Here is a 15091-nt window from a genome sequence, read left to right on the forward strand (position 1 = left end):
CCACACACTGACACAAATCATGTCCTGATGACGACAAACAGGATCTCTCTTTTAGTGTTTACACATGAACACAGAACCAAGAACACAAAGAGTTAAAAGCCAGCCCAAAGAGACTTCAAAGCAGTGATTGTGCAGATGCTTGCAAAGAGTCAAAGTTGTGCTGTTTCTGTCCAGGACATACCATTTCACTCCTGCCTTGATCCAAATATCAATAATATAGATGCCAATGCTGGCATTACTACTGGATCGATACTAGCATCAGAGGGTTGATACTTTGTTTCTATCCATACTGTATGCAGCCCTCTGAATTGTGTTAAATAAATAATTGTTTTTGAAAATGAAAAAAATATACCATAAATATGCATATACAACTTTTTTGTGTCCCATAACAATTTTAAACAGCAAAAGTTGGCCCAAAGTGCTTTAGTGACATTCCAGGTTTCTACAAAAACCAGTTTCCAAATATATGAAAAACTGAAAAGTGTGTTTTTGTCACGGGTTGCTTAGAGGATCCACTCGCAGGACTCCTGGGTAGCGTTCAAACAGAGATTGTTTATTACAGTTCTTCACCAAGTGTATGTACAGACAGTGCGGGGTAAGTGCTATATACAAGACGTGAGGGGCAGGGCTCCAGGGAAAACGGGGAAATCACACACGCGCTCAGAACAGCCTCTCTCCTCTCCGCTAGCGACCTCTCACTTCTTCTACACTCCACACGAGGAAACACGGGGACGGGTCCGGGGAATCTAGGAACAAAGGAACACGTTAAGTCTCTGAGACAGAGGCACGGGAAACTTGAGCTAGGTGTGTACTGACAAGAGCCTTCACAACAATCCAGCGTTGAACAGCTGATCTCCTCCTTCTAATATACCAGCTGGTCTGATGAGGCCCAGGTGTGCACGATCCGGGAAGGCGTGGACCGAGGGCGTGAACCCGCCATGAGTTCCGCCCCGGCAAAACAGGGGAGAGAAGGGGAGAGGGGGAGAGAGAGGAAAAAGAGAAAAGAAGGGGGGCTAGGAGTGGAGAGATGCTGATCAGCGCCTTGCCGATCCCGATGGTCGTGACAGTTTTGCTGCGTTAGTTATTGTGGAAAGTAAAAATCACAGCAATTTAGCTGCAATTTAAAATGTGTTCAGAATTTTAAAATTGATGATGATTCATCTCATAAATCATGACACACTGCTCTTAGGTTAGGTTAAAGTATCAGTATTGGTATCCGGAGTACTGACCCTATATTTACTTTGTATCGGATTGATACCAATATTTACAGCATCACACTAACTCTTGCCTTTTTTTGCAATAAAAATACAAATTATCTCCACAGTTAAAGACATAGATCATTATTTTCTTCCTTCCTGCACACAAACTGAAATCAGCTGATTAGACTGCAAAGGCACAGGATGAAAAAAAGCATGGTTGTTTTTTTGATTTGATTTGATTTTTTTTGCTTTTTCTTTTGTTTTACTTATTTATTTGGTCAATCTTCCTCAGATAATTGAAGGAGCTTTGTAACGAAAGTAACATCATAATTCTACCTATAATGTCATTACTGTATTTAGCCCAGTAATGCGTTACATTACTGTGTTACTGAAAAATGTAATGGGATTTAAAATTAACTTCCCAAGACCCAAACTCTTTCATGGCATGCATTTTTAATTTCTCTTTGCTATTTGGGCTGATTGGGACCTGATGAATGTAAAAACAAAGATATTATCTTTTTACCTGATGTAGTTTCTAAGAAGAGGATATCAGGCCCTTGTAGAGCAAAATTTAGTATTGTGGTCTAGACAGCCCAAAATGATGTCCAGTACAATCAACAGTAGTAAATACACACAGAACAAGCAAGTATGCAAATCTACTACAAGTAATAAAAAAAAGTAGTACAAGTACAAGCAAAAACCACCAAAATTCTTGAAGTTCTTTGTCAATAAAGCCCAAAACATGAGTAAAAGGCATCGTCTAGGGTGAAAAAACAGGAGTCGTAATATTCATGAAAAACATTTGTAGCCTGAAGTAACTGCCTCCAGGTTACCTAAAAACACCTTAAATACATTTAGCGAGACCAGCTCTTAAAGTTTTAAGATATTTTGCAGCTGATTCCACAAGGAGGGAGCTGCAATGCCCTTTTTGCAAATCAATTTGGGAAAAGGGCATTCCAATATAATGCCGTTCAGTAAAATAAAGATCCAAGTCTCTAGTTCTAAAATGAAGTCATTCGAAGTATTCAGGCGGTGTTACATGACATGAGGGATCATCACAGGTTCTTGAGACAATATTTTCCATCACTGGGCCCGTGAGAGAGGGGGAGAACAGAAAGATGGAGGCTCTTTGACTGAAACATTTCTTTTTTTTAGACTTTCTAGAACTGACATTCAGTCATCATCACTTCAAGGGAATGTAGCTCAGTCATCCCTCAGGAGCATTGGCAAGCTATCACTCAAAACTTAAAAACTGGGTGGCTCTACTAATACAGCAGTATCCTCATTTCAACTAATCTTTATAATAACAGCTAATCTAAGAGTCTGTATTTAAAGTACCAGACTTTTTTTCTTGTGGGCGACAATAACAGCAGTCGGAGCACGCTTTCACATTCACATCCCAAATGTAACGTTCCATAAATGACAGAAGTAAAACGGCAGCTGTTGGGTGTGTAAACAAGTCAACCTGTGTGCGCTTATTTAGACATGCTTATGTGTCTGTCAGCGTGCACTCTTTATTTTCCTCCCTGAGCCTTTTCCACGCTATCTCGTTCGCACAGCTTTTAAACGACTCCATCTCACCAAGAGCAGACAACTATCCCATCCAAGGTCCCACCCTCCATCCTTTATCTTCCCTCAATCTCTCTCTTCCTCTCCTTACCCGTCTTCTTTCCTACCCTACAACTTAAAGTCTCAGAGATATGACCTAGTTAAGAGATGCCTGGAGCTTTGGCTGAGAGTGCGCATTATGTTTGTGTGTGTGAGTGTGTGTGGGTTATATCACTGACTCTGTGTGCATGTGTCTGAGGTCCGGAAGCAAGTCTAGTATCACTGCCTGCCTGCCTCTCCCCTAATTAGACTTGTTAACCGCCTCTTGGCTAATGATGTCTAATTTGCTTGCAGATTTCCTGTGTCTCTTATGTCTCTTCTCAATCTGGTTGTCTCCCTCTCTGTCACACGCTCTCTCTCTCTCCCTCTCTGCCTCTTCTTGTTCGGCAGACTCCCTTGTCAGTCTCTTGCTCTCTCCCGCTTCCTTCTTCCTGTCAGCTAAAAACTCCACCTGCTCTCACCAGTCACCTTGACTTTGTTATGTTTTTTTCTTCTTCTTTTTACGTCCTTTACTCCCCTCTGTGGGGAGCGTTCTCCAGTTTCTACTCCCTATGTGGCCTTCTGTCTTTCATTGTTGTATTTCCTTTATATCAGCATAGTAGTCCATGCTGTTCTTTTATGCATTTACCAAGGCGCATAAACGCTTTTATTTTAAACAGGAGGTAGTGGCAGTAGTACTTCAACTTGGACCACAGAGAGGGAAAGTGGGGAGGTAATAAATGAAAATCAGTTTTGTGTTTTCAGCATCGTTTGAACACGATCCGTGCAATTTTTATTAACTCAATCATGAACTTGCTTAACCGTTTTGGCATCAAGGCGGTTTATATACAGCAAGCGATACTTTGGAGTGTCGTAATCGTATCTTTATCATTTTCTCCTGTCAGCTCCCCTCAAATTATGAACAATTTTCACTGAACAAACACAGAAACACACACACACACACACCCACACACACGCTTTTCAGGATGCGTTAAAAATATATACCTGGCTCAGACACTATGCAAATGATGAATGAGTGGAAAGCAGTGTGTCCTCTGAGTCATGTATTCTAAATGTTTCTTATGATGTGTCCCCTGGACTGACACTTGAATAGCGCTGGCTGTTTATTAGAAAAGGAAGCTAGTTAAAATTATCCTCTTCTTTTTTTTGGAAACGAATGATGATGGCTTGTCGTCTTGTGAACACAAGCCGGCTTCCTTTATATAACAACAAGCAAACAAGCAAGAGAGGCGCTCCATGAATCTATAAGTTCTGGTCAAGGGGAACTATCAAAGTAAGTTGATTAGAGACACCCTGTTCATCATGTGTCACCAGGAGGGCGGACCAACCTGCTGTTTCTTCTATCAGAATCTTAATTGCTGTATAATTACCTAACGACTTGTATCATCATGCGGGGTGTGCCCACAGACAAAACTGGGATGGAATTTATTCGCTGGCTGCCGAGGGAAGCTGCAGCCAATGGTGCTTCATAATCATGATTTATTAACACTCCCTGAGTCGTGTCGGTTCTATTTGCTGTAGAGCAGCACAACAGATTGGAAATGTTAATATTTGTGGTGGAACAAGCAAATTGCGTTCTCTGCTGAGCTCTTGTGCTGCAGGGCCGATGAAGTCAGACATATGTTGTTAGAATGCAAAAAAAAAAAAAAAGAACATATGTGTACTCTATAGGTTTCCACAGTTTCACAAACCTTTACTTTACTACACCGCAGGACCGGACGCGTTTCTTTATAGCATGTTGGCTGTGGTAATTGCATATACACCATCCATAAAATTGGGCAGAGGCCCTAATTTATAATCTCAGGGGGGATATGGAGGCATAATTATAATGTATAGATAAAATGGGAACACTCAATTTTCTATGCACCCCATATTGCAGGAGAGCACTCATTAATCAAAGAAACAATTGAAACACACGATGCTCTCAACACTGTGCTGGTTATTGAGTGTTAGGGAGGTTTATCTAAGTTCCCCTGTTAGCGCCTCTTTCTAATAGACCTGTGTTCTCTTACAGGGTGCATTACATTTATACTTACGTCTTAAGAAAACACTACCATCACTGGGAGGTGGTCGGTATATATAAAAGCTGCAACATCCACCTCATGTACAGCATTGTGCAAAAGACTTGTTTTTTCAAGTTATACATTGATTTGCATGTCATTGAGTGAAATAAGTGTTTGATCCTCCAGCAAAACTTGACTTAGTACTTGGTGGAGGAACCCTTGGCAGCCTCTTTACAGAAACTCTCTAAATCCTTTATGTTTCTTGGCTGCTGCTTGGAAACTTGAAGCTTCAGCTTCCTCCACAGATTTTCTATCAGACGTAGGTCTGGAGACTGGCTAGGCCGTTCCATGACATTAATGTGCTTCTTCTTTAGCCACTCCTTTGTTGGAGGTATGTTTTGTGGTATGTTTTGGGTTACTGTCATGCTGGAAGACCCACTTAAACCCATCTTCAGTGTTCTGACTGAGAGAAGGAGGTTCTGGTCCAAGATTTTGCAATACGTGGCCCCCTTTCACTGGCCCTCAGTGCAGTGAAGTCATCCTGAACCCTTAGCACAAAGCACAAGGTCCCATTCACAAAGCATAATGTTTCCACCTGCGTGCTTGACTGTGTGGATGGTGTCTTTGGGTCATACTCAGCCATTGTCTTCCCCTAAACATGGCCCGTCGAGTTGATATCAAAGAGCTTGATTTGGTTTCATCTGACCACAGCACCTTCTCCCAAACCTTCTCTGACTCATTTAGATGTTCACTGGAAAACTTTTTAAGACAGGTCTGTAGATGTGCTTCTTTAAGTTGTTTTAACCAGTTATAAATAAATGCTAGTGGGGGGGGTTTCTGAGGACATTGCTTCAATTTTTGTATTTATTTATTTTTTGTTTGTGTTCAGGTCGGTAAAATTCCTTTTTTTGTGTAATTTTATGGATGTAGCTAGTTCGTTGCACCGAGTTTTCCTTGTCTGAACTGATTTCATCAGGGGAAAGGTCGAAACCTTTTCAAATCTGCAATCACTGACAGTGTGACTAGAAGCTAAGACAGGCAGACAGAGTGTGCACATTGTTTATCTTTCTGTTTATTTTTGTGTAGAATAAATGTGCTGGTCGTGAGGAGATAAGTAAAGCGTGCCAAATAGGATCAGCAGTAGAAATTACATGGAAAGATGCTTTGTAACGGACTACATCTGTCTTATTTTGCTCTTTTTCACTTCCTTTTCCCCTCACTGTCGCTCCTCATATCCCATCATGCTGATACAGGCCAGGCATTTCAGGGCTTAGCCTGCAACAAATGCAACCCACCAGAGAGATTAAGGGGCTGAATAAACCACCACTAGAGCCAGCTTCCCTCTGTATCAGTTCTTCTGCCTCAACTTTCTCTGAAAGATTTTTCCAACTAATGACCTTAGAGAGGCTGACGATGGCATTTAAGGAGGCATTTGGGAAATGCGCGCCCTGACTTCCTCTATCTCCTTCTAAAGTGCCCCTTTGTTGGTAAACACTGACTCACAGCATTCTCCAGTTTAACTTGGCATTCTAATGAGCATGCAGTAAGCAGCACACTTGGTCATTTCTTCATCTGTACCTTAATTGATGCAAGGAGACAGGTACTCTGGGTGATGGCCTTTATTAGCCTGATTTCAATGTATTTCGCTGCAGGAGCACTTGGTGTTTCATTCCATTTCAAAAGCCCAGACCAGGAGAAAAAAAATGCTTCAGTTCCCTGACCTCCTCCACCAGACTGCAGTGGGTGTGACATTTAGTTATGCAAAACCAGTGCACATTATTCAAAAATTTGGCCCTGCACAAATGTCAAAGTGAGAAACAAGCATATGCTGTTATGAAACAGAACAAGGAAAAGAAAGACCTTTTTATTCAGTGGCTTTGGAGGAGACGCACATGCTGTATTCAGGTGTGTGTGGTAGACTGAATGAAGCTGGCCGTCTTCATAGCCTGAATATTAAAGCCAAGTGCTGAAAACACGTGATTTGTCTGCATTTATAAACTGGCCCAATGATCCCAGTTCATGAATGCACAGTGTGGATTTACAAACACAGCTAACGTTCGCTCAGATCAGACTGAGCTCCCTCTTCAAATCCCTATAAACTAAATACTTAATCCCATCACTTCATAATAATAAAAATGCACAAATACCTACCTCGTGTGTGATTTCCCATTTATAATATTCTATTTGTGTGAAGAAAGAGAGAATAATTAAATGACTGAATAAAACAGACCCAGTGTTGTTTTTAATCATGCCTGACTTTTAAAATAACAATATTAAATTGCAGTTTTGTGCCACATGAACCCATTATTGCGTTGTTTATGTTAATTATTTTATAATGAAAATGATGTGGCAATATGCTTTTGGCTGGAAACAATTGGAAAAGCCCTGAGAAGGATCATACTGAGGATCTGAACATTAAAACCGCTCCTTACATTAGGTACTAATTGGATTCAGAATGTTTGACCACTTACAGATAGGCACAGATTTAAAGAATAAAAACAAGAGGGAAAAAAATCTACCGCCATCATGGTGCTTTGCACTAATGTTAGTTCTAATAAATGAATTAACTCTTTAAGCTTAATCACAGATTGTGTGCAAAAGATGAAGCAGCTTCTGAGTGAAGCTAATTTGGAAATGTGCATATATTGTAAAAGCCAGCGAGGGCCAACTCCTCTGGTTGCAAATCAGATTGTATAGTCTTATGTGAGAAAATAGCCTTTCAATTATAATGTTCTATGGCCTCTTCCAAGACTTTATTGTTGTGTATATGTCCTGAATTGCTGGTTTCAAATTTTGCAGCATGATAGGTGAACCTTCACTATATGGACTAAAGCATTGGGCCATACCTTGTAATCTTCAAATTCAGGTGTTTTCAGTCCCATTGTCACAGGTCCATAAAATCAAGCTTTTTGCCATTCAGTCTGCCTTTACAAACATTTGTGAGAGAATGGGTAATTCACCGATGCTACTGTAATAGGATGCCACTGCAACAAATCATAAATGTCTTCTCTCCTTCATATTCCGCAATCAGCTTAATTGGTACAGAGCACGTGAAGTTACAGAGCGGGGTTGTCTAGTCCTCAGTCACCAACACTGTACTGATTTAGTGACTGCTGAGTTCCAAACCATTTTTGGTATTAACATGAGCACAAGGAGCTTCACTGAATGGGCTTCTAAGGCTAAGTAGCTCCTGTAGGTGTAATCTGTAGGTTGCCCAGTACTTTTGTCTATGTAGTGTATCTTCTCAAGAAGACCAGTGTTGTACGAAAGGGGGATTAGAAAAAAAAGAATAGATAAGAAATAAGTGAAATATATCTTAGTAGGTGCTAAACATACACAGTCTTGGCCAAAAAAGGTACAGACAGACTCAAATGCTAGTAAGTAAAAATACTTTTAATGGTGCAGTCCTGAAGAAGTTGGTAGTCCCAGTCAGAAATTTTTGTGGAATGCCTCCTTAACTTACCATAATACCCCGAGGTGGTAAATCCAATCCAGTTAGCGATCCAAGATGGCGGCACTGAACATAAACAGTAGTAAAACTGTAAACATTTCATTTGTACCGCCACTGTTATGTATTTTTGACTCGCTAAATGAGCCATATGTAGAGCACTGACCAGACTCTATGGATTAATGTGTTTTTTAAGTGCAAAGTCTTATGCTGTCTTGTGCTGTTTTGCTAGTGATGCTATCAACCAAAACAAGTTTTTTCTCGCTTTTTCTGGAATGCGCTCCAAGGTATCTGGAATGCGGCACGGGCATAGTTTTAAGACTCAAAAGAAAGGAGAAAATTTGACTTTGAAGGGAATGCTTCACAGTTTGGGGGTAAACACAGAGAGCACATGGTCTCCTCTGAGTTTAAATCTAGAGTGGGGGGACAGTCAGAAGCATCTGACCGGTGGGACCTGGAAACTGAGCAGGGTTGTAGGGGTCAGCAATGTAAGAAGGAGTCAAGCCATGACAGGCTTTGTAAACAAGCAGGAAGCTCTTGAAATTGATTCCAAACCTCACTGGCAACCAGTGGAGAGAAGCTACCAGAGGTGCAATATGATCTCTTTTTCATGTGTCTGTGAGGACCCCAGCAGCAGCATTATGGACAGGCTGTAGACGGGACAGAGAGGACTGACTGAGACCAGAGTAAAGTGAAATGTACTAGTCTAAGCAAATAAATCACAATTTTGCAATGTCTCAGATAAAAAAAATCTGATTTATCGTCAACAGCTAAAGGAATTTCTGTTAAGAATTGGATGCCCTCAAAGCATATGATGATTTTATCCATGCTGGGATTGAGGACACAATATAGTTGAATATCATCGGCAAAGCAGTGAAAGGAGATATCGTGTTTACTGATGATTTGACCCAAAGCAAGCACTTTCTGATTGCGGAGTGTGAGCGTGCACTGCTTGGTCGGCAGGTCCACTTTCAAAAGCACCAAGATGGTGGAGGTCAAAGTGCTCATCTCAAAGCACGTGTGATATCCTGGTTGCTACTTCAATTATTTATATGCAGTCTGGGTTTATAATGTTTAGTAGGTCCCCCTTTTCACTTGAGCTTGTTTGTCATTAGTTTGATGGCTATTTGCTCAGAGACTAAACACCTTTAACCTGACGATAAAACTTTATATACGCAACCGCCAACGTTGTTACAGTTCATCCTGAGGTTAACATCTATACAGTGTGTGTGCTGCAATTCAAATTTCATGCATGGGAATCCATCTAACACGTGCAAAGATGAAAAAAAGGATAAACTTCCAAACCTATAAACATAAATGTTTAGTTGTTGAGGAACTTTAGTCTAGGGGACGGCTGGAGTGGTCAAACATCCTGAGTTTGTCTCTTCATGCCATATAACATGGCTCACTGGGGATCTTACAGTTAAGTCTCAGATAACAGTCTCATCTTTTAATTACATGAAAAAAGAATAAGCAGTTTAAGATTATTATTGATTAGCTTTTTAAGCAGTTTTATGGAATTAGCATTTGATAAGACATCATAAATCTCTTATTCAGCTCTTCCCTAACATCTAGGTAACCCAGAGCCAGAGTGAGACAACATGAGCTACAGCCACTGCTGTTAGAGTTTCCATCCCCGGGATACCCAGGGGGCCTTGGCCGTAACAATTTGGCTGACAGCATCTATACACAAAACAGCAATTGATGCATTTATTTTCCACAGTCACAGCACGACAAAACGTATTTCCCCAGTCATCCGTACTGCACACATTATGTATGGCGCTGGACACAATATACTGCCCCTCCCTCTCTCCTCTGCAGCAGTCCACTTATTCAGAGCCCACTGACAAGCCACATCTGCAGCAGCAGTCACTAGCAGCATATCTGTGTTAAATTAGAGAACAACATCGCCATAACAGTCGCGCAGCAGATTTAACCCGGCTTCCACCCTTGAGGCCTTAAAGTGGCAGGCCAAAAAGTTCTCTCTCTGTAACTGCCTTTCTGCTTTTCTTTCCTCCTTCCCTTCATTAAAGCAGTGTGTTCACATGCATTAGTAAATAAATTTCCTTGGCCAGAAGCATTTTAATGTTCCAGTGGGCTAAGGAGACAAGCCTCCTGGAAAATGTGGAGCTCTTGAAAAACTCATGTTTGTGAAATCACATCCGTGCTGCAGTATTGTTTAATATGCATGGGGCGGGGGGCACAGAAAATGTAGGAATCTGTTATAGTCCACGATTATTTTCATGCATGTTTGTGCTGAGTCGTGAAGTGACGAGTAGCCTAAACACTTAAGTGGCACAGCTGAGTTGCTTGTTTTCCTTGTGTGTCTGGCTTCACACGTCATCAAGGGCCCCACACGTCGCCCTTCGTTCTCACAAAGACCTCCCAAGATGGTGCAGAGTGACACACGGTGATCTTAAGAAACTCAATTTAGTCAGAAAATAAATCTTGAGACTTTAGAGGCAAATGTAATAACAGAGAGTTGGGCTATGATCTCTTTCAAAACAAAACACACACACACAAAAAAAATATTTAAGAACCATCTCTCCTTGGAATTCCTTTCCTGCTTTTCTGTCTCCATCTGGTGCTAAAGTTATTACAAGCTACCACGAGCGGCGATAACCGCTATCTTTGGAAGAACGGCTCCGTTTGAGAGAGGAGCAGTGAATGATGCTCAGATGTGAACGAGAGAAATGAGTGAAGCCGCCTGTCTTTCATTTGTTCCACAGTGGCCGCCTGCGTCCCTGCAGCTATCTCTGAGTGATGCATTCCACTGTATTTCTATCGGCCACAAGTGGCTCCATTAATGAAGCGCATTAGTCCTGGGTGTGAATGCGCTCCTGCAGAGAGAATGAGTGCAGGGATGGGGCGCAGGTAGAATAAGCACTGGTAGAAAGGAGCTCTTTGGAGGGTAATGTATATATATGATGGAGGGCTCCTCTTTAAGAAAAAGAAGAAAAAAACAAGGAGAAATATTGCTCTGCCATCACAAAAGAGACAAGGAGAGGAGAGCAGAGCACTGAAGAGCAGTGCTCCTTAGCTGAAAGGGGAGGAGCGCGAGAATGTGAAAGCAGAATAGGAGGATTGTGTGGATTTGTCAAAGGATTCAAAACACGCCGCTCCAGACGTTAGCTTCACAGAAATCCCAGTTCATTAACAGGCGAGCGGTCATTGATAAAATGATTCTCGAGGGATGCGGTCATCGTGACGATGAGGAGCGTCACGTGGTCCTGCCATTCAGCTCCACTTTGCGATCCGTGCCGTTAGCTTTTCCGAGGAGCCGATAAAATGATAATAGCGTCGAGGAGGCCCTCAGTGGCTCCGCTGCCTCATATCACGCTCAGTCATCTTCACACTCAGTAAAGTCAGCACATTTCTGCTGCCATTAAATTTACTATGGCTCATTGGGGATTGACACTGCACACCATCAGTGTCATTGGAATGCCTTGTGAAATTCAAGAAAGACTCACTTCTTCATGCTGGAAACAATCATTATTGCTAAATGCTCTGTTTAAATGACTGGCATTACATGCTTGAAAGTTACTATTATTCACCTCACATCATCGAAGAACTAATAATTTTTTTTTTTTTTTTACCCAGAAGTCTACGCTTCATGAGGTAACAGCATAATTGTTACCGCTAATGACTTTGCAGCTGTTATTCCTTCTCATATACTCACAGGTTCACGATGGGGGGGACACTGGTTGCGGTGACTCCCCCCCCATAACTAGAGGCAAGAATTTCTTTACTCCAATATTCAGTGGTGTGAGCTGATTTAAAAAATGCACAGCAGAGAGCTTTTCACTGAATTACACCGTAGGCTATGAGAGGAGTGATGAGAAATTTTAATGAGGGCTCAGTAAAAAAAAAAAAAATCACATGCCTGCAGATTATTTGTGATGCATGTTACTGGTGTTCTGTAGAATATGAGCTCAATTATTGTTATCCACCCCTTGCCAAAGTCATCTGAGAAACTTTGAAATTTTAAGTGATGATTCAAATGCTTGCTCTGATATCCAGACATTTGATGAATACTAAAAAAGCAAAAAAAAAAAATCTTGCAGTGCACCAAAAAAAACTATGTGCAGTCACACACAGAAACCCAAATGCAGATACTATTTTTATACCCTATTATTAATGTCTTCCAAGAATGTTAGCACTTATTATTTTGTGGTACACTAATGTGCCACATTTAATCATGTCAGAATTTTTTTGTCTTAATGGCTTCAGAAGTTGCTGTTGCTCAAACCGCTGCGAGATTCGAAGGCCTACGTAGGTCTCTTCGACTCAGCGTGCGACTTCAGAGCCACGGCAGGTCACCGAAAACTGCTTTACATTCACTCCATATACCCATACATTATATCAGTGCCTCCACTGCTGTGGGTATTTTGTACGATTATCATGTCATATCATTCAGCACTACTCGTAGCTTAATGGATTTGAAATGTGGCACGAGGGCAGAAAAAGCAGCTCGGTAAATCGAGCAGAATTCATCGGGGATTTTATGCACGCGCATGTATATCAACACATTTCGCACGTGAGTAAATCCTTTAGAGTGGCTTAGAGGTGCAAGTTGTTCTTCAAAAGAGGTTTCAAAACAACAGTTTGTTTTTTTGTTTTTTTTAGGACATCATAGAATTGGTAATCTCTCCCACTAGGAGGGGGAATTGCTTTACTTCTTGAAGGTCTTTCGGACTGCATTTGGCTTATATTTTTCCCAAAGCAATTATAGACTGGGTGAATTTAGTTGTCTTGCACTCTCCACGGTGGGCTGTGGAGAGCACTGTGTTTTTTCTTCTTCTTTTTTCCCCTTTTATTAACAGAGCTGGAGTATCTATGGGGAGTAGGTGCAGTGATGGTCAGAGACACAGCGTCCTCTGCTGGTGATGAGGGAAACGTCGTTTTCTGTCCCCTGTTTGTGAGATAAACAACACTGCCTAAGCAGGTGTGCATGTGCATTACCAATGTGTCTTTTTTGTGTGTTTTTCAGGTGTATGTGATTGCTCAGACTTCACCACCGGGACGACCTGTGAGCGCTGCCTGGATGGTTACTATGGCAACTCTTTGATTGGCACACCTGGTGATTGTCGGCCTTGCCCTTGCCCAGGCCAGACCAGCTGTGTCCAAATTGCAGAGACAGGACAGGTGGTCTGTACCAACTGCCCTGCAGGACAGACAGGTGACGTGAACGATTTAAACAAATTCATATGGATGGGAAGCACACTGAGTAACGAGCTTTATGTCAAGTTCAAAGCAGTCAGAGCATCTCCGCACGACAGCGTGATACTGAAAAGATGGTGGCTGTAGCGCACCCCACCTTAATTTGAGCTGAGGTCGGGTGACGGTGACCTCCAGCAGTGTTCTTTCTCACTTATTCATCTATTTCCTGCCCGTCTCTCTCTCACCTCATTCCCTGTGTAGGAATGCGCTGTCAGAGGTGTGAAGATGGCTACTATGGTGACCCCCTAGGGCTCTCAGGGGCAGCTCAGCCATGTGTGAGATGCAACTGCAATGGTAATGTGGACTTCAACGCCGTGGGAATATGTGACCACGTCACTGGGCGCTGTCTGAAGTGCCTGGGACACACGGAGGGTGATCACTGTGAACGCTGCCAGCAGGGTTTTTACGGCAACGCCCTGGACCAGACAGCGGGCCAGAAGTGCAAGCGTGAGTAACCGAGAGTGTGCCGGTAATTTATTATGATGCTAAGATGTCAGTGCAAGATGAGCAATGAAAGATCGTACTCCTGTAAGAGTTTCCCTGCACTTATAGATGTGTTTGGTTTGCTTCCCTTGGATGTGTTGTTATGTATGCTGACATGAAACATCCACTGCATTCAACCTTTTTTCTGGCAGTGTTGCATTTACACTCTATTAGCATTGTATTACAATTCATATTGTCATATTGTTGTGTTTACAACCAGAAAGCTACAATAAAGTAATGGACATATTCTATTAAAGGCTACTTGACCTTTGGGTTGGACTTTTAAAAAAGAGGAAAAAATAGTCCATTCAAATTGCCTTCAATTCAAGAGTTGTATTTTGACAGGTATAGCTGTCTTGAGTCATGAAAGGCAAAAGCTGAAAATGGTTTGAACAAATGGCTGTGGGTCAGAAAGATAACACAAAAAAAGAAGAGACTCGCTGGGCTGGGAGAATGGAAAGCGGAAAAAAAACTAACTGAAGTTACAAAAGCAGACAGAAACCAAAGAGTAATAGCTGTGACGTGTTTGTCCTTTGATTTTCTTATCCTTTTCTTATGCTTCATTCTACCACAGTTGAGCCTCTACAGAACAGAACAACACCGCAGAGGGATATAGGACTTCTATTATTCTAGTCTTTGTCTTTTCTCATTGTTTTCATAATAAACCGATAAACTGGGATAAGGTGATAAGTAGGAGTCTTACACATTAGAAATGTAATATTTAGTTTGGCTGGTGACTGAAATCAAGCTGTATAACATAAACAAATCACTCAAAACTGCAGATGTGAAAACAAGATGTTGTGTTAGCTATTTGCTGATATATTACTAGAATCGTTTATAGGGAATGATAAATGAAAATTAAAAACAAAAACACTTCTACCATGTTATGTTATGATTGTTGCACACGTTGGCCACCAGTGGCACTCTGCAACTTCCCTGTTAGCAACATGTGTTTGGAACATGATGAACAAGTAACCCACATCTCCTATTGTGACAATAAAGATTCCAAAACACACGTTTTTGATCGATGTAAAGGTATCAAACTGTAACTGCACTCATGGGCTAAATTTGGTCTACACAAAGATGCATATCCCTAGATGTTTTTCCTGGATCATTGTGGCTTGTTCTTA

At 41.6% G+C, this 15091-nt stretch overlaps 1 protein-coding gene across 1 annotated transcript in view; it reads left to right on the top strand.

The window, feature by feature from the left end:
* lamc3 (laminin, gamma 3) overlaps nt 1–15091 on the top strand; it is a 137248-nt gene that overhangs the window by 93048 nt on the left and 29109 nt on the right. Inside the window, exons 13-14 of the mRNA XM_005454536.4 lie at nt 13249–13437; nt 13680–13925. Coding sequence (XP_005454593.1) covers nt 13249–13437; nt 13680–13925 — 435 coding nt within the window. The remainder of the gene's footprint in view (nt 1–13248; nt 13438–13679; nt 13926–15091) is intronic.

This window comes from Oreochromis niloticus, linkage group LG7 (assembly GCF_001858045.2).
Source record: "Oreochromis niloticus isolate F11D_XX linkage group LG7, O_niloticus_UMD_NMBU, whole genome shotgun sequence".
NCBI lineage: Eukaryota > Metazoa > Chordata > Actinopteri > Cichliformes > Cichlidae > Oreochromis > Oreochromis niloticus.